The following is a 24,199-nucleotide window of genomic DNA, read 5'->3' as shown; positions in this document are numbered from 1 at the left end:
TGGCTTGCCATTCCCTTCTCCAGGGGATCTTTCCAACTCGGGGATCGGACCCAGGTCTCTTGCATAGCAGGCTGATTCTGTACCGTCTGAGCCACCAGGGAAGCCCATTACAAGAACAAGTAGTGGGCCAAATTTGGCTCCTGGGCCATAGCTTGCCAACTTCTCCATTAAACAAATAATTCTCAGGTGGCTACTATGATGGATGAGGCATAAGTAACCACCAGGGATACACACAAAAAAACACAACAGAAAAGCTTGTGGAACTCTATCATGTATGTTCAGAGATGGGAGGCAGGACAATTTGAAATATACCTGCAGTAAATGACTTCATTAAGTACACAATCTTCCTTTACAGCAACACTCACTCAGAAAAGCAATTGATAAACTTTGTCTGTTTAGATTTTTGTCTCATGAATCTTTTAAAGTGGATCTAAGATAGTTCAAGCCTAGATTTGAATCCACCACCTCCATCTGAAATAAGGCCAGTACATTTGGGGGCAGCCAGGGATGCCGAAGAGGTACCAGCCTCTGAAAGGCTCCATCCCTTCCTTTCCTCTTCTTCTGCTTACAACAGCAATACTTTTACTCACACTTCCTGTTTCTGGCACTTGCCTTCTTTTCTTCTGTTTAGACTTCCCCCCTACTTCCCCCCTGTGGTTAAACAAGTATAAAGTCCTAAAGCTATAGATTTAAGTTGCTCGCTCTCTCTCTCTCTCATTCATTCCTACGCATAGGCTCACGCGCTGGCTGTCTCCTCTATTTCTCTCTCAGAATGACACTTCTAAGTAGAGCTTTGGGTATGCTTTTCTATTTACTTCAAGCCGTTTCTGGAGAAAGTGGCTATGCAGAGAATGGTGAGTCATTTCTAATTTTTCTTCATGATTTCAGATGATTCCTAGCATCTATTTCATCTATTAGCTCAGATCCCTAATAGACTGGAGTGGGGCACTGGGTTAAATTTAAGGGAGTTTGAGGGCTTACCACCATTTTGCCTGTTCTAACCACCAGGACAGGGGGCCTGGGGCCAACACTGCAAGTGGTCTGTAAAGCCTTAGAATTGTCAAGGGATGCACTTGACTCTTCCAGTGTGAATCTTAAATATTTGTTGATGCCTCTGATCTTACAAAAAGAACACCCATAGAGACACAATGGTTATGCTTGTTAGAGAACCTTCAAGGTAACTTTACCTTGCCAAGAGAAGAAGCTCATTTTGTTTTGCTTTATCTTTTTAGGAGGCTCCAAAAATATCACTTTCAAGATAAAATAATAGCTAGAAAACAACCACTTTGTCTGCACTTACCTTTGCATTTTCTCAGCACCTATTCCAGTGTCTAGAACATAGCAGACATTTAACAAATATTTGAAGATTTCTTCAAAATACTTTAGTTTTGGTGTGATCATGTGATATTCTTGGTGAATAACTGAATAGGGGTAAGATCTGAATGAGTTCTTTTTGAAATATATTTAACTGTATCCAGGTCAATGAATTTATCATCATGTAATAAGTCTCTTTAGAATCCTTAAATACTTAGTACCTAGAGGCAGATGGTGTCTACTTTGTAAATCTATTGTAATTACAACTGAAATTATGCAAAGATGAAGTGGCCCAGAGGAGCCACCTGGAAACTTGGACCACCAAGATTTTAAGATTTTAAAAGTATTTGCGTAGTGAAGCTATTAAGCACATCAGCCTAATGACTCAGCTTAGATAGCTTAAGTCATGTAATCACTAAGGAAGGAAATCCCTAGCATATTTTCATTAATGGAATTGTCAGAGGGTTGACATTTTTCATAGTGTGACTGTGAATGAATCACTTTGTGGGGGATGATAATTATTTCATGGTAAATGTTTTCTTGTGTCTGTACATATAGATGCTTGGCAGGTAACACATAAATCTTACCCTTTGGAATATAATATATCCCTTCTGCTCCCCCAACCCCCACAGTGGTCACTTTATTTTAAAAACAAATTAATGATTCTCATTGAAAGCTGAGTTTTCACTTCAACTTTTTAAATTTCAGGGTATTTTTTAAGAAATCTGTAACCACCCATCCACATGATTACTTCAAAATACTTCTCGGTTTGAGGTGTCAGGAATTCAAAATAATCAACTGCTCTTTGTTAAAGATGTTAGTTCTCTGATAAGCATAAGCGTTATCAAGAGAAGAAGATACATTTTTAAAATCCAAATCATTTATAGTTTTAATCAACTAAGCCCTTCCAGTAGGAAAACTTCTAAACCACGTTGTCTTGTCTATAATACATATTTCAAAAATTCTAATTTTTATAGTGAGCATTTTTTAAAAAGTCACTGTTCATAAATTCTATGTAATTTCAAAGCTGTAGTCATAATAATACCTTTGACAAAACACTCTTTTTCAAAGGAGCCCCCAAAGACTTCATGTATATTCTTCGAATTAGAATTCCTTTTTTTTATCTTTTCTCTATTTCTCAAAGAATGTGATAATAGTCTTAGCTAGCCCTTATTTAGTGCCTTCTGTGTTCTAAGCAAGATCTTTGTACTCAGTGATTCCTCTTAGTAACACGAATTTAAATATCACAACCCTGAAGCTTAGAGAGGACCTGATGAAGGATCACAGCTATACAGTGGAACAGCCAGGATTTATAATCCACACCTGTCCACCTCTGTTGCTGGAGGTCTTAACCACTCTGTATGTGACTCTTAATTAAGCTGAGAGCAGATATGACATTCTCTTTGTAAAATGCCATGCAATTTTTCAGGTTATTGAGGGGACTTTTCTTGTTTACAAAGCAACTTTGGCTCAGAATCAATGAGCTCAGAACCTGCTAAACAACCAATAAGCTATTTCTCAAAACACAGCCATTTTAACTGTATGACCACTACTTTTTTCTCTTTCATGGAAGTATTAATTTACAACATTGTGTTAGTTTCAATTACATAGCAAAGTGATTCAGTTATACATATAGAGAAAGAGACACACACATATGTATATGTCTTTTTCAGATTCTTTTCCATTATAGATTATTACAAGATATTGAGTATAGTTCCCTGTGCTTTACAGTAGGGTTTTATTATTTACCTATGTTATGTATAGTAGTATGTATATGTTAATCCCAAACTCCTAATTTATCTGCCTCCCCCTGCCACCTTCCACTGTTCCCTTTGGTAAATTAGATGTTTGTTTTCTATGGCTCTGAATCTATTTTTATTTTGTAAATAATTTCATTTGTATCATTTTTTTTAGATTCTACATATAAGAAATATCATATATTTATTTTTCTCCGACTTACTTATCTTAGTATGATAGTCTCTACGTCCATCCATGTTGCTGCAAATGGTATTATTTCATTCTTTTTCATGGCTGAGTAATATTCCATTACATACACACACACACACACACACACACACACACACACACACACACACACACACACACACTACATGTTCTTTATCAATTCAACTGTCAATGGACCTTTAGGTTGCTTCCATGTCTTGGCTATTGTAAGTGGTCACTGCTTTATAGAAGGTATGAGAATACACAGCAAATTTGCTTCACCAGATTGGATGGCTAAGGATAGCAGGAGTGCTTTGTTCTGTTGATACCCAGAATCTACTAAAGTCTGCCCTCTCTGGCTTAGGTTGTATGTTAAAGTGTTTTGGAGACAAAGTTGACCCACAAATGTCTGAATCCAAAGAGTAATGTAGGTTCTGTTGTACCAGATTGGTAGGCATTCTAAGGAAGAGAAAATATTTAGAGTGCATGAGTACTGTCATATAAGGGCAGTCTAAAGCCACCCAGAACCATTCCATCAAGAAAGGTGCCAGCAATTAGGGGACTGGATCTCACTCAGTAAGATTAGGAGTGAATATTTTGACACGGGAGCCCCAAATAGTGGGCTGCCCCTCATTATTTAAAACTGCCATTAAAAAGAGGGCCATATCCAGCTGAAATACAGTTCAGTTCAGTCACTCAGTCATGTCCAACTCTTTGCGACCCCATGGTGTGCAGCACACCAGACTCCCCTGTCCATCACCAACTCCCAGAGCTTGCTCAAACTCATGTCCTTTAAGTCGGTGATACCATCTAACCATCTCATCCTCTGTCGTCCCCTGCTCCTCCTGCCTTCAATCTTTCCCAGCATCAGGAGTCTGCTGGTGGCAGAATTGTGAGCTCGATGGACTCTAGGTGTAGTCAGAAGGAACAGTGCCTGCAGCTCTTACCTAGGTGTGGCTCTTCAAGATTTGTTGCTTTGACTGAACTGAACTTTCTCTCAACCGGTTGGTCCACTCACAACCAGCTTTACTAATTCTCCCAAAGAAATACTGGGTTGTTGAAGTAAAGAGGGTTCTGTCTGTAATCCCGCGGCCTTCAGGATACTCAGTTGGGGTTTAATTTTCAGTATATTCTCTCTCCTATTTAAAACCTGTGCTGTGTTGTGCTGTGCTTAGTCGCTCAGTCGTGTCTGACTTTTTGCGACCCCATGGACTGTAGCCCGCCAGGCTCCTCTGTCCATGGGGATTCTCCAGGCAAGAATACTGGAGTGGGTTGCCATGCCCTTCTCCAGGGGATCTCCCCAACCCCTAGAGCTTCAATTTTCTACTACCAGTGGCCAAAGTAATTTCAGTATCAATGGACCTTGAAGCAGTCATAGCTCACACTCAATCTCTCTGAGAATGGCTTTGGTTACTCTGGATTTTCTCAGATCCCAGATGGAGTATCTTTGATGACATATTTTTCTTTTTTAAATACTATTAAATATACACACAAAATATATATTTAATCTTACGGGCTTCAATCTATCTTAAGAAATCAAATACTATCTCTAAAAGACAGTACTTTCAAAAAGCAATGGCATAAAAATTCTGGTTTCCCACATGCTTCTAGAATTTTTCTCACATTCATAAAACACAATATCTGTAAAAGGAAGATATACTGGCACAGAAGTAGTATCTTTAAGATTTATGGGAAGCTCCACCAGGTCTGAGTCTTGTGATGTAATTTTTTCTGATCCTGTTTGCCTCAGTTAGTAGCTTAAGACAAGCGGCCTTAAATAAATATTCACACAGTGGGAAAAATCAATGGGGTTTTTAGGTGGGATATCTGTTTAGGTAAGGGAAAGCTCCTGTTTTAAGAAGTGAACTTCTGACTGCAAGATAGCTATCATCTTCTATCATTCATTCAAAAAATATTCTTGGGAGGCAATAAAGGAAAATTAGTAATAAAGTACAAGGTTAGATTAGGTGGCACATAAATAATAGAGTATCTCATTTAAATGTATGGACTAACAAAGAAATACTCATTATGTAAAAGAAAGGATTCATTTAGTGTCTCGTTCTGGATCTCCAATGCTCTTGCCCAATAGCGAGATATTTATAAACCTTTGGAGACTATTTATTAATTGTGATGACTTTTTTCTATTAGAAAAAAATCTATGCTTATTAAGCTTTGTCTGAGTTTTGTCATTTTGTTTGTTTTTATTTTTGTTTTTTTCAAAGTCCTATTTCTTGTCTTGCCCTTGGGCTTTCCTTCTGTAGACAAACAATCAACACTCCTTCATGTCTGCCATGAAAGGCTACCATTCCAGCAACATCAGTCCAGATTGCACAAGGAGGCACTTATTGGCTTCATTAACATCTGTAGGTTTGTTCCTTGCCAGGAGATTTTGATGACACAGAACTGGATGACTACTCATTCTCATGCTACAGTCAGCTGGAAGTGGATGGACTCCAGCACTTGCTGACCTGCACGTTTGATGACTCGGACATCAACAGCACCAATCTGGAACTTGAAATATGGTGAGGAATGGTGCCTTCAAAGGGTGCTTAGAAATCCCCCGTCTCTCTTTTGTATACTACACACAGCAACAGCTGCAAAGGAGAGTATGGGGGCTAATTATCAAATATTAAAATTGAGTAAATTCCAAAAATTTCCTCAAACTCCTTGTCTTTCACCAAGAAACTCAAGCAAAGAAACACTCAGGAGCTCATCTATCAGGTCTTCGCTGCTACAACCAAATGATGGTGTGGATATGGGAGGTCCCACATCCCTCCTGACTTCAAGTCAGAATTTAAATTCTGATTGTCCTGGTTCATTCCTCCCCTAAAGGCTCTTTGCCCAACATGGAACAATCTAGTGTCTTCAAGCCATACTCCTGGGCAGGTGCCTAGTTTCTGATCCTAACACAAGCACTTAGCTAGCTTTTTAACCTAGAGTAAGTTGTGTAACTTATCTATTCCTTTGTTTCTTCACCTGTTAAATACCACCTCATAGGGAGATGTGATGGTTAAATAATGTAATACTTCAATTATTTAATTAGATGACACATCCAGTATGTAATAAGTAATGATAAACAGACTAGACCCAACTGCCACCCAGCTAGTTGCCGATACCAGTTTTCTAAAAATCCACAGGAAGAAATTGACTCTGGGTTTCATGGAGCCACTAAGAAAGGTAAAAAGAAAGAGAAAGTCTCTTAGTGGGTTTGAAAGTTTAGTAAAGAGCTCAGAGAACTTATCTTCTCCCTCTTCCACAAAACATCTCTCGTTGCCAAGAGTTACTATCTCTGATGACTTGAAAAAAATACTCTGTCATGAAATTCTGACTTGTGGCTATTTCCAAATTCATATCAGATGACCTAATTTTAGTTAGTTGTATAGTAAGGAAAATGAGTCAAAATCTACCAGTAGTAAAAGAGGGCTTCTTATATTCCATAGACAGCCAATCTCCCATGACACATGGTCTTGACAAATCCTGGATCCCATGTCTTATGTTAATTCCCTGCCTCTGTGCATGCAATATCTCCTGCTAAGGTCTTTGGATAAATATGACCTTGAACTTGAATGCCATAGTGTGTTCTCAGTCTGCCTCTGTCAGTTCACTTTTATCACATGCTTTCCAGGAATAACATACATCTAGAGAAAAGGAACCTACAATGTCCAGGGTCTGTGCAACAAGTACACTACACTAAAGCTGCTGAACAACTCATTCAAAAGATACACATCATTTTTGTGGGCAAAACCCCTCTGACACAGAGGTCTGCTTTGCCTCCCCAGTCAGCTGGGTGGTAAACAGCAGTGGTTTTATTTGGGGAGGTGGAGGTTGACCTTCTGTCCACTTTCACTCATAACAGTATCTGACCACTTCCTTGGTCACTTGAACAAACTTCCTCACTTCCTTTCATGAGTCTTTTGATTTCTCCTGTCATATTTTAACCTGTCTGTAGCCTCCGTTTGGGTTGCTAGGTTGGATTCAGATATTTCCATTGGAAAAGGATTGTTTTAAGACATGTTTTCCATGTTAAAAAGTACGTATGAAGCCCTCAGTAGGCTAAGATGCTTCTGGAAGGCAGTCATTTTTGCAAAGTTAGCCACACCTTGAGAGGAAGATTCATGCAGCTCCTGGATTCTGAGCAGCCATGTAGCTCAAGTTAAGTGTGTGTTAAGTCATTTCAGTCATTCCTGACTCTTTGTGATTCTATGGACTATAGCCCACCAGGCTCCTCCTGGGATTCTCCAGACAAAAATACTGGAGTGGGTTGCCATGCCCTCCTCCAGGGGATCTTCTTGACGCAGGGATCGAATCTGCATCTCTTATGTCCCCTGCATTGGCAGGGTTTTTTGTTTTGGTTTGGTTTGTTTTTACCACTTAGGGCCACCTGGGGCACATGGAGGGCTGTAGCTCAAGTTAAAGCCCCTTAAATAGTGTTGAATTTGCTGAAAGTTTGGACTTCTTTCCCCCAAAATTGCTTTATGCGAGCTTTTCTCTTTTTTTCTGTGAATATAAATTTATAAAGAAAGAAACTGGAAATCACTGAAAACTGAGTTCTGCTGAAGTCTTTACACAGGTGGGATTTTTGATGGAAACCAGATGTTTCCCAGAAGGCTCACCAGGGTTATTTTCCAACAAGCACTTACCACCTGCCTGATCTGGCCGCCAGACTCCCAGACTTAGAAATCAATAATTTAGTGTTCGATATGTGGATCCATCTTTCGGGGATGGACTTGGGTTAGCCAAAATCACAGAGGCAAATGACCAGCATGCCAAGTGACAACCTCACATGGATAAATGCAACTCTTATAGTGACCCAAATATTCATCCCATGCTCAAGTCTTTGAGGGGAGGTGGCAGAGAGGGCAGTAGATCATACATCAGTATAAATGCACTCTCACTGGGGGATCTAGAAATTTTTTGTTCACCAGCACCCTGACCGGCTCCCAGGTACTGGCAGTGACAAAGCTGAAGCTCCAGAAACAGGCAGGGAGGTTGTTATCCCAATAATCAATATAACCAATAACCCAATAACTAGCTCTGTGACCCGAGAATCACATTTAAAGTCTGATCATAACAACCACTCACACTGGGGTAGGAGGATTAGTGTTTGGCTTATGGTTGGTGCCTGTAAATGATATTTAATTTTGTGTCATGGGATTTTCATTTAAATATGTGATCCAAAGGTTCAGTAAATATAGAAGCAAAACAAAGGAAATCTGTCTGTTGATTTTATTGATAAAACCAGAGTTATTTGATTCAGATCTCAAAGTGGTTAATTTTCTTTTTTTAATTTAGTTGTTAGCCTCTTAAAATCTAGGTATCTCTTTTTGAAAATCAGATCTGGTAATACTGGTCCCAGACAGAAAAAATTAACTGAACAGAATTCTGATGGCTTCTATAGATGGGGAATTAAATCTCAGTCCTGAAGTTAGCCCACTGTTCTCATTTTTACTACCCATGTGGACACCATAGACATGTAAATTTGAGCCCCTGCTTTTTAGCTGTTTGCATAATTTTCACAGGCAGCTCTCAGAAGGTAATTGTATTTCCTTTATTTCCACATTCGTGGAGGCACCACAGTCACTCCCATGTGCCACCTACAGATACCACTTCAAATATCTCTTTTTTATTTCATCAATTACCTCCAACATCAGAGGCTACATCCAACCCAGGCTACCTCATGTTCTTGACTTAACTAGCAATATCTGTCAAGTGCTGTTAATCTAGTCCTTTCTAAACCATACTAACTTTTGAGAAGATTCTGTCTTTTAGGATCAAATGAGGAATAACCTCTGTGGTTTGTTTTTAGTATTTCCTGTTTGCAGCAACAAGAGAAACATGTTTATCACACTAAACTACACAAATTTGTAGATTGAAGAAAGTGTCATTAAGGTGAAGAATCCTGTGGTCCCCAGCAGTCTCTATTTTCAGAAAAAAAGGAATTTGTCTAAGTAGCTTAGGGTTGATGTCCTCCATGGGGCCAATTTTGCCAGCCTATGGGTCTACTTGGGTACCTGTGGTGATCTTTACTCCCCACCAAAATACCCTAAAACCACACTATCCAACAGAAATATAATATGACCCACAAATGTGGGAGTGATATATGTAATTTAAATTGTCTACTGCTGCTGCTAAGCCACTTCAGTCGTGTCTGACTCTGTGGGCCCCATAGATGGCAGCCCACCAGGCTCCCCCATCCCTGGGATTCTCCAGGCAAGAACACTGGAGTGGGTTGCCATTTCCTTCTCTAATGCATGAAAGTGAAAAGTCAAAATGAAGTCGCTAAGTTGTGTCTGACTCTTCATGACCGCAGGGACAGCGGCCTTCCAGGCTCCTCCATCCATGGGGTTTTCCAGGAAAGAGTACTGGAGTAGGGTGGGTGAAAACTAATTTTAATAACATCTTATTTAATGTAATTTTGCCAAAATATTATCATTTCAACCTACATGAACAAAAAATATGAACAGTAGGAATACAAATATTCATGAGGTATTTTGAATATCTACACCTTCAAAATCTGTTATTTCATATTTGGAGCACATCTCAATTTAGACAAGCCATATTTCAAAGTTTCAATACCCACACTTGGGGTTGTGGCCATTGTGTTGGGGAGTGTAGTCCTCAGTTCAGTTCAGTTCAGTTCATCTCAGTCGCTCAGTCGTGTCCGACTCTGTGACCCCATGAATCACAGCACGCCAGGTCTCTCTGTCCATCACCAACTCCAGGAGTTCTCTCAGACTCACGTCCATCGAGTCAGTGATGCCATCCAGCCATCTCATCCTCTGTCGTCCCCTTCTCCTCCTCCCCCCAATCCCTCCCAGCATCAGAGTCTTTTCCAGTGAGTCAACTCTTCGCATGAGGTAGCCAAAGTACTGGAGTTTCAGTTTTTGCATCATTCCCTCCAAAGATATCCCAGGGCTGATCTCCTGCAGAATGGACTGGCTGGATCTCCTTGCAGTCCAAGGGACTCTCAAGAGTCTTCTCCAACACCACAGTTCAAAAACATCAATTCTTCAGCGCTCAGCTTTCTTCACAGTCCAACTCTCACATCCATACATGACCACTGGAAAAACCATAACCTTGACTAGACAGACCTTTGTTGCCAAAGTAATGTCTCTGCTTTTCAATATGCTACCTAGGTTGGTCATAACTTTTCTTCCAAGGAGTAAGCGACTTTTAATTTCATGGCTGCAGTCACCATCTGCAGTGATTTTAGAGACCAAAAAAATAAAGTCTGACACTGTTTCTACTGTTTCCCCATCTATTTCCCATGAAGTGATGGGACCGGATGCCATGATCTTCGTTTTCTGAATGTTGAGCTTTAAGCCAACTTTTTCACTCTCCTCTTTCACTTTCATCAAGAGGCTTTTTAGTTCCTCTTCATTTTCTGCCATAAGAGTGGTGTCATCTGCATATCTGAGGTGATTGATATTTCTCCCGGCAATCTTGATTCCAGCTTGTGTTTCTTCCAGTCCAGCGTTTCTCATGATGCATTCTGCATAGAAGTTAAATAAGCAGGGTGACAATATACAGCCTGATGTACTCCTTTTCCTGTTTGGAACCAGTCTGTTGTTTCATGTCCAGTTCTACCTCTTGCTTCCTGACCTGCATATAGGTTTCTCAAGAGGCAGGTCAGGTGGTCTGGTATTCCCATCTCTTTCAGAATTTTCCACAGTTTATTGTGATCCACATAGTCAAAGGCTTTGGCATAGTCAATAAAGCAGAAATAGATGTTTTTCTGGAACTCTCTTGCTTTTTTGATGATCCATCAGATGTTGGCAATTTGATCTCTGGTTCCTCTGCCTTTCCTAAATCCAGTTTGAACTTCAGGAAGTTCACGGTTCACATATTGCTGAAGTCTGGCTTAGAGAATTTTAAGCATTACTTTACTAGCGTGTGAGATGAGTGCAATTGTGCGGTAGTTTGAGCAGGCTTTGGCATTGCCTTTCTTTGGGATTGGAATGAAAACTGACCTTTTCCAGTCCTGTGGCCACTGCTGAGTTTTCCAAATTTGCTGGTGTATTAAGTGCAGCACTTTCACAGCATCATCTTTCAGGATTTGAAACAGCTCAACTGGAATTCCATCACCCCCACTAGCTTTGTTCATAGTGATGCTTTCTAAGGCCCACTTGACTTCACATTCCAGGATGTCTGGCTCTAGGTGAGTGATCACACCATCGTGATTATCTTGGTTGTGAAGATCTTTTTTGTACGGTTCTTCTGTTTAGTCCTAGAACATTCCTAATCCTAGCAATACACACTTAGCACCAAGTAAGTTGTTTTAATTTAATAAAGTGAATGGAAATGAATTGGATTGACTCAACTTGAGCCACTCATGGGAGACCCTGAGTTTCCTTTGGTCACCTGAAGCCAGGGTCAGTGGCATGAAATGAGGCTGTCTGTTCTAGACCACAGTTGTCTCTTAGTCCCATCATGGCTTCCCCTCCACAAAGAGCAGGTCCTAGCGCTCAGGGCCCTTAAAGGGTGCCCATCCTTGAGGGGTCGCTAAGAGTCGGACACGACTGAGCGACTTCACTTTCACTTTTCACTTTCATGCATTGGAGAAAGAAATGGCAACCCACTCCAGTATTCTTGCCTGGAGAATCCCAGGGATGAGCCTGGTGGGCTGCCGTCTATGGGGTCGCACAGAGTCGGACACGACTGAAGAGACTTAGCAGCAGCAGCAGCAGCAACAGCAGCCTTGTAAGACACCAAGATGGTGATGCTTTATTGTTGTTGCTCATTACTCACATTTCTTGAAAAGCAAGAATGAATTGAGAATATCATTTTAGATTCTTCTCAAATGTCCAACAGTACTGGAACATTCCTACATGCTACAGATCTGCAATTGAACATTCCACACACGTCTACTAGAAAGCTCAGGAATGATCCTGGAAAGGGCTTATATATGCACATGCAGAGAAAAGTGTACACACATCCAATTTGACCCCAGAAAACCAACACACATTCTACATTGTGGGTAGCAAATGACCTTTGGAGAATATACTCTCCATATTTTTTTTTCTAAAAAAATCTGATTAATGAGAAGAATTCTCTTCACAGAAGCCAACCATTTTCTTCCACAATCCTCATTTCCAATTTGACCCAGTTTACTTCTTTTTAGGACTCTGTGGCTGGATTTAAAGGGCATGTAGGGAAAGCAAACTGGTAACCATGGTTATCACAAGAGATGTGAATCAAACTGGGGGTTGAATGAAAGAAATGAGTAATTTTCCTTTTACTCTGCATTGTTTACTTTTACAGTGAGAATACATACTCTGCTTTACTTCTTTAATTTTTATGTTGTTTCTTAATTTCATTTTACTTTCTTTTTTGATTACAGTTCATTTGGGGGATAAAGTTTACCTATGGTAAAATGCACAAATACTAAATGAGTTTTGAGAAACATATATGACATGCTGCCATCACCTCAGTTGAGATGCAGAAAATTCCTTTCACCCTAGAAGGACACATCATGTCCCCTTTCAATCTCTCATCTTCTGTGAGAAATCAGTTTTGAATTCTATCACCCTTTGGTTTGGCTGGTTTCTGATAGTTCTTATAAATGAAACAATACACTGCTCCCTCTCTTCTGTGACTTCTTTCACACAACAAAATGTTTTTGAGATTTATCCATGTTTATGCTTATCTCATAGCTCATCTTTCCAATTGCTGAATATTAATTCCACTGTTCAAATATATGATAGATTTTTTTTTTGGAACTTTTACTCTTATCCTCATCCATCTTTACAAATTATTGATCAAAGTTAGATTGTGAGATTTTATTTCTTTACCTGAATATATAAGTTAAGCAAATATCTCTCTATAAATAGTTAGCAGGGAGGAAGGGTTGAGGAGATGGATAGTTAGGAAGTTTGAGATTGACACATACACACTGCTATATTTTAAATGGATAACCAACAAAGACCTACTGTATAGCACAGGGAACTCTGTTTAATATTATGTAACAACCTAAGTGGGAAAGAATTTGAAAATTTGATACATGTACGTTGTTGTACTTTTTGTTGTTGTTGTTTACTTGCTAAGTCCTTTCTGACTCCCAGACTTCTCTGTCCACGGGATTTCCCAGGTAGGAATACTAGAGTGGGTTGCAATGACTTCCCCCAGAGGATCATCCTGACCCAGGGATCAAACCTGTGTCTCTTACATTGACAGGCAGATTCTTTACTGCTGAGCCACTGGAAAGCCCTAGATACACGTATATGTATAACCAAATCACTTCATTGTACACCTGAAACCAACACAACATCATTAATCAGCTATACTCCAACAAATTTATCACAAATTTTTAATGCTTTTTTTTTGATGGACATTTGAGTTTTCTCAAGTTTGAGATTATTCTTTTTTAAGTTGTCATTAAGATTCTTTCACAAATCAGTTTAATACAAATTTTCACTTCTTTGAAGTAAAAACCTTGGAGTGGAATTACTGTATCACTGGTGGGTGTGTATTTACCTTTATAAGAAACTGCCCAACAAGTTTTCCAAAGTAGTTATATCGTTCTACTCTCCTGCTCTCGATATATGAGAACTGCACATCATTCCCAATATTTGACTTTGAAATAGCATCTCATGATTTTATTACATTTTCCAAGTGACAAATAATGTTGACCACTTTTTCATGTACTGTTGGCCATTTATATATATTCTTTTGGCAAATATCTGTTAGACTTTTGTCTTTTTTCATTGAATTATTTGTCCCTTGGGTGTGAATTCTTCATATGCTCTACATACAATTATGATGTTAGATATATGTACTACAACTATTTTCTGCTATTTCATTTTATTAATGAATTGTTATCAATGAATCTGCTATTCCCATTTCATTTTATTAATGGCATATTTTAATAAGCAAAAGATTTTCATTTGATGCAGCCCAATTTATTTTATTTTTATTTTTTATACTTAGTGTTTTTGTGTTATGACTATATTTATGTCTACCCCCAAAGTTAGGAAGTTATTTTCTCATGTTTTCTTCTAAACAGTTCATAATTTTAGTCTTTATATTTAGAACTATATGCCATACCCAATTAATTTTTGTGAAATTGAGGTTCATATTTTCCACATATTTGCTCAATTGTTCCAGGACTATTCGCTGAAGAGATTTGTTTCCACTGAATTCATTGGGTGCATGTATTTTAAATCAATTAACCTTATATGTATGAGTCTATTTCAGAACATTATATTTTCCATTGATCAATATTTCTAACTTTGTGACAGTGCTAAGCTGCTTGATGGTCAGAGCCTTATAGTAAGTTCGAAATCAAGTCTCTGAGTCCTTCATCTTTGTTCTACTGTTTTTTAAGTGTTATTTGGCTATTCTGAGTTCTTTGTGTTTCCACATAAATTTTAGAATAAGCTGCCCAATTTTTTAAAAATCCTGCTGATATTTTGATTAAAATCATATATACCAATTTGGGGAAAATTTTCATCTTTTCAGCACTCAATTTGCTAATCCATGAATGTAGCTCTCTGTTTAGATTTCCTTTAATAGCTCTCAGGAATATTTTGTAATTTCCTTTGGAAAGGCCTTAAACATATTTTATTAATTTTATTTCTAAGCATTTTGTGTTTTATTGCTATCATAAGTGGAGCTGTTATTTTTTAAATTTATTTTCCAATTTTTGGACACTAGTCTATAGTAATAAGATTGACTTTTATAAACTGACCTTAGTGAAATCACTATATTAGTTCCTGTAATTGTGTTGGAATATCTTTATAGTTTTCCATGTGAACAGACATGTCTGAAAATAAGGAAAATTTCATTTTCTTTCTTTCCAAACTAATTATTTTTATTTGTTTCTCTTGCCTTATGCACTGGTTAGAACCTCCGGTATATTGTTGAATAAAAGTAGGAAAAATAGATATTCCTGCTTTGTCCTTACCTTAGGAGAAAACTGTTAACTAGTTCACCATCATGTGTGTTCTTAACCATAGACTTTTCGTAAATACCCCTTATCAGGTTGAGTAAGTGTCTACTGAGAGTTTAGTTGTAAATCGATGTTGAATTTTGTCATGTGCTTTTTCTACACCAGTTGAGATGATCAGATTATTTATGTTTTTTATTTTGTTCGTGTGATGAATCATATTGATTGATCTTTGATTGTTGACCCTACCTGGATTTCCTGCAATGCATCCTACTTTATCATTATGTGTTAACATCAATATATTAACATTTAATTGAGGAATATTAATTTGTACATTTGTTTTCTGTAATATCTTTGCCAGCTTTTGGTTCCAGACGAGCTACCTTCATAAAACAAGTTGGGAAAGTTCATTTCTCCTCAGTTTTCTGGCACTTATGATAGAATTCACCAGTTTTATCTGGACATAAAATTTTCTTTGTAGGAAAACTTACTAGTAATCAATTTAACTTCTCTGAAAGAAATGGAACTATTTAAACATTCTATGACTTCCTTATTTTCACATTTGGGCACTATTTCTTTTTAGATTAAGTGTTGCAATATTCAACCATTTCTTATCAGAGTTTAGAGTTAATATACTATTTCAAGAAAAATATAAGGACCTTGGAACAATACAATTGTACTTAACACATTCTAGCCTCTGTACTACTGTCATATATTTTATATCTATATATATTGTTAATTCCACAATGTTACATTATTTGTTTTTTAAAATCTTTTTCATTTCTTTTGGTCACACTATGTGTCATGCAGGATCTTAGTTCCCTGACCAGGGATTGAACCTGTCCCTCTGGTGTTGGGAGCACAGAGTCTTAATCACTGGACTGCCAAGGAAGTCCTGAACAATCTTTATCTCTAAAGAATTTATGAAAAGAAAATAGGTGGTGTTTTTTATATTTATTATGGTACACCTAATTGCTTCCTGTAGATCTGAAATTCCACCTAGTATTATTTCCCTTTGGTCTAAAGAACTTTCTAAAACAACTTATCTCAACTTTTATATAGCTAGAAATATCCTTATTTTGCCTTCTTTATTGAAGAATATTTTATATTATAAGGATTCAAAACGGACAATTTTTCCCCTTCCAGAGTCTTATATATATTATTCCAATGTCTTCTGGGTCACATAATTTCTGATGAGAAGTGATCTACTTCTCTGCATGCTTTCAAGGTTTATTTGCCTTTGCTTTTCAGTCATTTGACCATGATGTACCTAAGTATGGTTTCCTTTGTACTCATTCTGCTTGAATTGGCTGAGTTTTTTAAGCCCAGCAGTTGATATGCTTTCTGACATTTTGGAAATTTGGGAATATTATTTAAGTATTTTTCAGCCAAATTCTTTCTCTCTTTTTGTTCTGAAACTCTAATTGCATATTTATTTGTCCCCTTGATATTGTCCCATAGGTCAACAAGACTTTGTTTCTGTTGTTTCAGACTGAATAATTCTATTGATCTATCTTCCACTTCACCAACCTCTGCTTCTGCCATCTTCTATCTGCTATTAAGGCCATCCTTTAAAAACTTTAAATTTGTACTTGTCAGTTATAGTATTTTCATTTTGCTTTCCTTTCTAGTTTCCACTTCTCCACTACAGTTATACATTTGTTCAATAATTATGATAGCATTTTTTGTTTAGCCCTTAAACATATTTACAAAAGCTGCTGAAAAGTTCTTTTCTGCTGGTTCCGATATCCAACTCATCTTAGGGTCAATTTCCATTGACTGCTTTTTGTCTTGACTATGTGTCATGTTTTTCTTTTTCTGCTGCTTTGCAACAGCTTTTGAATGTAGGAAGGGTGCTTTTGAAAATAGGGTAGTTTATTTATTTATTGGGTTTTGATAACTTCCTCTGCTGCTGCTGCTGCTGCTAAGTCACTTCAGTCATGTCTGACTCTGTGCGACCCCATAGATGGCAGCCTACCAGGCTCCCCCGTCCCTGGGATTCTCCAGGCAAGAATCCTGGAGTGGGTTGCCATTTCCTTTTCCAATGCATGAAAGTGAAAGTGAAGTTGCTCAGTCATGTCTGACTCTTCGCGACCCCATGGACCACAGCTTACCAGGCTCCTCCGTCCATAGGATTTTCCAGGCAAGAGTACTGGAGTGGGTTGCCACTGCCTTCTGCCTAACTTCCTCTGGCAAGCATTAATTTTAACTCTGTTACTCAGTTAACTTAGGCTGGATTAATCTCCAAATTTTTCTTTTCAGGCGGCACCAAAAATATCTGTTTAGTTCTTTCTAGAACTATCTAGCTATTTTCACAGTTTCCTTGGAGCTTTCTCCACATTAGCATAATTAAGGGGTCATATAATAATTAAAGCAGAGTTTACGTATAGACCCGGTGTCTTCTATCTCTAAAGCTTCTCATTTCTAGGCTTTCCCCCCTTAAAAATACCCAGCCATTCAGGCCAAATGGAATTCTGTCCTCTCACTTAAGATAGTAGAACTGTGGCCTTTTATTAGATTCTAAATGCCCACCACAAAGCACCCTTAGATAAAACAAAACAAACAACATAGAAAGAAGGATCTAATCCACCCTTTTCTAAAGAATTAAATTTCTGCCTACTTTTGATTATTCTCCAATGCTATATTTTCAAAAATATCTTGTTCAAAGTTTATTGTAGTTTTTGTTGAGGGTTAATGTGATATAAGCTATTCTGGAACTGAAACATACTTGAAAAACTTTTTATATTGAGATGTAGCTGATTAATAAACAGTGATAGCTTCAGGTGAACAGCAAAGGGACTCAGTCTTACATACATATGTATTCATTTTCCCCAAACTCCACTCCCATCCAGCCTGCCACATAACACTGAGCAGAGTTCCACATGCTATACTGTAAGTCCTTGTTGGTTATCTATTTTTAATACAGCAGGGTATACATGTAGGCTTCCCTGATGGCTCAGTAGTAAAGAATTTGCCTGCAGTGTAGGAGACACAGGAGATATGGGTTCCATCCCTGGAAGAATTTTTTGAAAAAATACAATTTGGAGCTTTAGATGGAGCTGCATTGTAGGCAACATTTTCTTTTCTTGCATTTCCTGAAAGTCTGATCTTTTAGGGAATAGGTGGTCACAGAAGTGACAGAATTCAGTTCCTAGAGCATTTAATCCAAGAAGCATGGGGAGAAGAGTTGATTTAACAATTTGTTGATCAATTAAAAGTGGAACTCAGCCAAAATTACCTATAAAAATTCCAAAATTACCTATTAAGTGTATTTTTTGAATATTTACTTATATGTGGGGTAGGTGGGGGGGTGGGGGTTGTTTTTCCCTGGTGGATCAGACAGTAAAGATTCTGCCTGCAATGTGTGAGACCTGGGTTCAATCCCTGGGTTGAGAAGATTCCCTGGAGGAGGAAATGGCAACCCAACCCAGTATTCTTGCCTGGAGAATCCCATGGACAGAGGAGCCTGGCGGGCTACAGTCTATGGGGTTGCAAAGTGTTGGACATAACTGAGCAATTTACACACACACACACATTTTATTTTATGACTGCACTGGGCCTTAGCTGTGATGTGCAACCTCAGTAGTTTTGGCACGGGGGTCCAGCTGCCCCAGGACATGTGGGAGCCTGTTACTAGTTCCTCAAACAGGGACTGAATCTGCATCCCCGGCAGTGGAAGACAGACTCTTAACCACTGGACCATCAGGGAAATCCCTGTAGTGTATATGGCTTCTTGTATATAATCCTTTAGATTAATTTAAACTTTTTTTGTCAATATTTCTTTACATGCGTTATTTTTTTCAATATATTTCTGCAGAACATCAAAAAAAGAAAGAAAGAAAGAAATTAGCTTCCCATCTAAACAAAGTATTTCTCTTCTAATAATCAAGTCTAAAAGTTAAGAATGTTTCATTATTTTCATGCACATGTTTGACTAGAGCTTGAGTAAATGAGCACATTAGAATGGCAGCAAAAAGCTATTTTAATTTTCTCTCTGTCAAACAACATATTAAAAAGCAGAGACATTACTTTGCCAACAAAGGTCCATCTAGTCAAGGCTATGGTTCTTCCAGTAGTCATGTGTGGATGTAAGAGTTGGACTATAAAGAAAGCTGAGCACTGAAGAGTTAATGCTTTTGAACTGTGGTGTTGGAGAAGACTCTTGAGAGTCCCTTGGACTGCAAGGAGATCCAACCAGTCCGTCCTAAAGGAGATCAGTCTTGGATATTCATTGGAAGGATTGATGCTGAAGCTGAAACTCCAATACTTTGGCCACCTGATACAAAGAACTGACTCATTTGAAAAGACCCAGATGCTGGGAAGGATTGAAGGCAGGAGGAGAAGGGGACGACAGAGGATGAGGTGGTTGGATGGCATCACCGACTCAATGGACATGAGTTTGAGTAAACTCCGGGAGTAGGTGATAGACAGGGAGGACTGGTGTGCTGCAGCCCATGGGGTCGCAAAGAGTTGGACATGACTGAGCGACTGAACTAAACAGAACTGAACTCTCAAATGTGGATCTACTCTATGGACAAATTTAAAGCCACACAACTGAAATGTAGATGTGACGCTATTCCATTCTATACAATAATACTTGAATTAAGACAAATTCCTTTTTTGTTTTTACAGTGGGGCGCTTTTGGATGTATATTGCCTGAATTTTAATAAACTGCAAGAGAGGTATTTCCTCAAGACAAAGAAATTCTTACTGATTGGAGACAGTAAAATATGTGTGAAGCTTGAAAAAAAGAACATGACTTGCAGAAAAGTGAACATAGTCAAGATAGGTAAGAAGTTGTATATGGGGATATGTTGTCACTTTTCTGATTCTGAAGACAGATATCTGTGTCTAAAGTTTTGGGGTGTTAAAAGTGGACAAATCATGGAAACTGCTTACAATAGAAAAGATCAAATTCTCTATTGCACATAATTTTTTAAGAGAAATGAAAATTTGAAACTGATGTTATTAATTCTTACTGTGAGAGAACTCTGAGGGTCTTCAATTTCAGCTATGAAAAAGGGTGACTGGCACTTACAGCCTGCAGGAAGCGTTCATCTGTTTGAAGTGTCTAGCTGGAGCTGGGCCTCCAGTACTTTACCAACTCACATCGTTTCCTACCTCACTTTACCTTTTCCTGAATTCCTTGTAATCTTCTCCCATATGCCTAATATATTCTGAATGTGTTTAGCTAAATTACCAAGTTTTTTTTAAGTAAATATACCTTTGAAAAAGAAAACTTTTTATTTTTCATTGGAGTATTACTGATTAACAATATTGTGATAGTTTCCGGTGAACAGTGAAGCCATTCAGCCATACATATAAATATGCCTTTTGTATTAGAATTCTCCAGAGGAAACCAAAACAATAGGATAGATAGAGAGAGAGAGAGGAGAGAGGAGAAAAATAAATTTATTTTAAGGAATCAACCATCATGGTTGTAGGAGCTGGAAGGTCTAAAGCCTATAGGGTGACCAAGAAGGCTAAAAATTCAGGCAAGAGTGGATATTCCAGAGGACAGGAAAGAGTCAAAATTCCAGAGGGTAGACCAGGCAGTCTTGAAACTCAAGCAGTGATTCTATGTTACAGTCTTAGGACAGAATGGCTTCTTCAGGGAATCTCAGTCTTTGCTTTTAAATCTGATTGAATAAGGGCCACCAGATGGAAGAGAGTAATCAGTTTTACTCAGTCTACTGATTGAAATGTTAGTCGTGTCTTTAAAGGAGTTCCCAAGGTGGCACATGGTAAAGAATCCGCCTGCCAAGCAGGAGACAGGGGTTCAATTCCTGGGTCAGAGAAGATTCCCCAGAGAAGGAAGTGGCAACCCATTCCAGTATTCTTGCCTGGGAATCCCATGGATGGAGTGCCATTTCCTTCTCCAGGGGGTCTTCCTGACCTAGGGATCATACTCATGCCTATTTCATTGGTAGGTGGATTCTTTTACCACAAAAACACCTGGAAGCCCAGTTACGTCAGTATTAGTTACCAGTTCTCCATTCAGTTAACAAACAAATAAATCAATCTGATAGACTGGGAATATAGACACAAAAAGTTTTTTTCCCATTAATTACAAATTTATGACACTGAGGTGACTAAGGTTCTTTTTCAAAACCTCAGAGATACCCTGGTGGAGGGGAAATGTGTAAGCCAGTTTTGATATGTTGGTGCAATGGAATCCTAACTTCCTGTATTCATTCTGCCTGTGGAGATTGACAAGTGAAACAACACATGTAAGGGGGAAGCTATTCAAAGTGATTAAAGGGTGCTTTTTTTTTTTTTTCTGGTTTTAAATACTATGGCTCTGTCTCTCCCTATTTGCAACCCCTCCCTCACCCTTCCGAAAGAAAATTGAAGGTAAAGGAGTAATACTCATTAGAGACGACAAAGAGAAACTTGGAGCCTAGTTCTCAGCTTTGTACCACTAAGACGGAAGATGGTAAAGAGTGAACACAGATGTTTCAAGTGTGAACAAGCGTCTTGTGAAAAAGCAGAAGTAGAGTAGAAAAGAGGCTGTAGACACAACCAGTGTGAGTGCCTCAGATGGGTGGCACGACTGGGTGTCTCTGAGTATGGGACACAAGCAAGCTGCGTTTTGGTCGTCTGGGGGCTCGGCCTCTATGGATGGACATTCGGTTTGTGTACAGGGCACTATATCTAAAGGTTCACCATTTACACTGCAAATCCATGTTCAGTCCTGGAGAGCAGGCAGAGAGGGCAGAGACTCTGTCCTGTGCCAGAGTCCTGGAACCCCAGAGGAGAACCCCTTCCTACAGAAACCCACCCAGCTCACAGAACTCACAAGCCTCTTAGAGCTAGAGCCTGTGAACTACTCAGGGCACACTCCCAGGCTCCTGATGGCACCCTGTCCCCTGGGAAGTCCCCAAATTTCATATACCCAGCACTTTTAGAAGTCCACATTCCATGCCATCCAGCAGACAGCAAACCTGACTGGTTGCCTCCTCTGAGGGACCAGGGGAGAGACAGTGTGTGCACCCCATTGGTAGCATGGGTCTGTGAAGGGGTAGTATGAGCACCTCGGGGCTTCAGAAAGCACAGCCGGGCAAGGATGAGTGGTGGTGAAGACATGTCTCCCAGTAGCATCTTCTTCTGGTTCCTAATGTGACATCTCATTACTAGAACTGTCATTTAACTAAACTGAAATTAGATGCTTCTGATTAATCCCCAGAGTCCAGCTCCCCAGAAGCCAGCTGCCCTGTCACTTACACTCCCTTTCTCTAGGTGTGAGCCCCCGGTAAGTCTGGAGGGACAGTTGTCTATTTCTCCCCTTTTCTTGTCAAAGTAAATTGATATAATAGTTCAGGTTGTGTCAAGAATAAAGTGTTTTAAATGTTGCTTGAGGAGTGAACACCTTTTTCTAATTTGCTCAAATGCCTCCTTGAGGCTAGAAGCAGACTGGTGTGGGAGAGTCTGAGCAAGCTGGTGGGAGAGAGTGAGGCACAGAAATGAAAGCTAAATGAAGGAGACCAAGTTCATTTGTATCATTTTTTCAGATTCCACATATAAGTGCTATCATGTATTGTCTTTCTCTGTTTGGCTTACTTCACTTAGTACGATCATCTCCAGGTCCATCTGTGTTGCTGCAAATGGCATTATTTCACTCTTTTTAATGGCTGAGTAATATTCCATTATGTATATGTATCACATCTTTATCTATTCATCTGTCAATGGACATTTAGATTGCTTCCATGTCCTGGCTATTATAAACAGTGCTGCAATGAACCCTGGGGTGTATGTATCCCTTCAAACCATGCTTTTCTCTGGACGTATGCCCAGGAGTGGGATTGCTGGCTCATGTGGCAGCTCTCTATTTTTAGCTTTTTGAAGGAACCTCCATACTGTTCTCCATACAAATGAACTTATTTACAAAACAAAAAGAGACTCACAGAATGAACTTAGAGAATAGATTTCTGGTTACCAGGCAGGAAGTGTGAGGAGGAAGAATAGATTGGGGGGTTGGGACTGACATGTACACACTGCTGTATTTAAAACAGATAGCCAATAAGGAACTACTGTAAAAAATAAGTAAATAAATAAGTTTTTAAAAATAAATAAATTGAAGGAGCGTGAGACTCAGAATGAAACAGATTTATATTTACACCCTAGCAGACTTGGGTTTGATTCCTGAGTCTGGAAAATCACCTGGAGAAGGGAATGGCTACCCACTCCAGTATTCTTTCCTGAAGAATTCCATGGACAGAGAAGCTGTCTGATGGCTACAATCCATGGAGTTGCAAAAAGTCGGACATGACTGAATGACTAACACTCTCTTTCAAGTCATCTGAACTGAGGCCTGGAACTTCTTATTGGAGCTAATTAACCTCTTAGTTTCCTCATCATTATAGCGGCTTTGAGTGGTCATTGACACAAGATGGTGTAAGTAAACTTGACACTGAGTATGTGTATAATCAACATTGGTCTGTTCTTCCCTCAATTCTTCCATTACTGAGAGGCCTTGGGAGATCGGAATGAGACAAGGAATTCTGTATCAGAGGTTTTGTTGAGAATGTGACTCTTAATCACTGCCTTGAATGGCAAGAAGGAACTGGCTTGGCTGGTGCCAGGGGGCTGACGGTCTTCTCTGTTCGCCTGTTTCTCTACAGCCACTACCTTTCCTCCTGCTTCCCTTTGGGGTATCTTGCCTTTTTATAGTACCTCTGAGGGTAAAAAAGGGTAAACTTGCTCTTGCACAAGATATCCAAGGGTAAAGAAAGAACCACTTCCTCTTTTTCAGTACCTCTAGGGGAGGTACTTTCTTGCCTGGAAAATCCCATGGGCCGAGGAGCCTGGTAGGCTGCAGTCCATGGGGTCGGTGAGATTCGGACACAATTGAGCGACTTCACTTTCACTTTTCACTTTCATGCTTTGGAGAAGGAAATGGCAACCCACTCCAGTGTTCTTGCCTGGAGAATCCCAGGGGTGGGTGAGCCTAGTGGGCTGCTGCCTATGGGGTCGCACAGAGTCAGACACTACTGAAGTGACTTAGCAGCAGCAGCAGCTGGGGAATCAAGGCTGGAAACACTTAGGCAACCACCACT

General features: G+C 39.2%; 1 protein-coding gene across 2 annotated transcripts in view; it reads left to right on the top strand.

Moving 5' to 3' along the window:
* Positions 1-772: 772 nt before the first annotated feature.
* The window catches only part of IL7R (interleukin 7 receptor), a 30,866-nt gene continuing 7,439 nt past the window's right edge, over positions 773-24,199 (top strand). For both annotated transcript variants that reach the window (XM_068990780.1, XM_068990781.1), the window contains exons 1-3: positions 773-854; positions 5,642-5,780; positions 19,775-19,932. In XM_068990780.1, the coding sequence (XP_068846881.1) occupies positions 773-854; positions 5,642-5,780; positions 19,775-19,932 (379 nt within the window). The remainder of the gene's footprint in view (positions 855-5,641; positions 5,781-19,774; positions 19,933-24,199) is intronic.

The sequence above is a fragment of the Capricornis sumatraensis genome, chromosome 18, assembly GCF_032405125.1.
Source record: "Capricornis sumatraensis isolate serow.1 chromosome 18, serow.2, whole genome shotgun sequence".
Classification (NCBI taxonomy): domain Eukaryota; kingdom Metazoa; phylum Chordata; class Mammalia; order Artiodactyla; family Bovidae; genus Capricornis; species Capricornis sumatraensis.
Note: the sequence above shows the minus strand (reverse complement) of the source record. Positions and strands in the feature narration are given on the sequence as shown.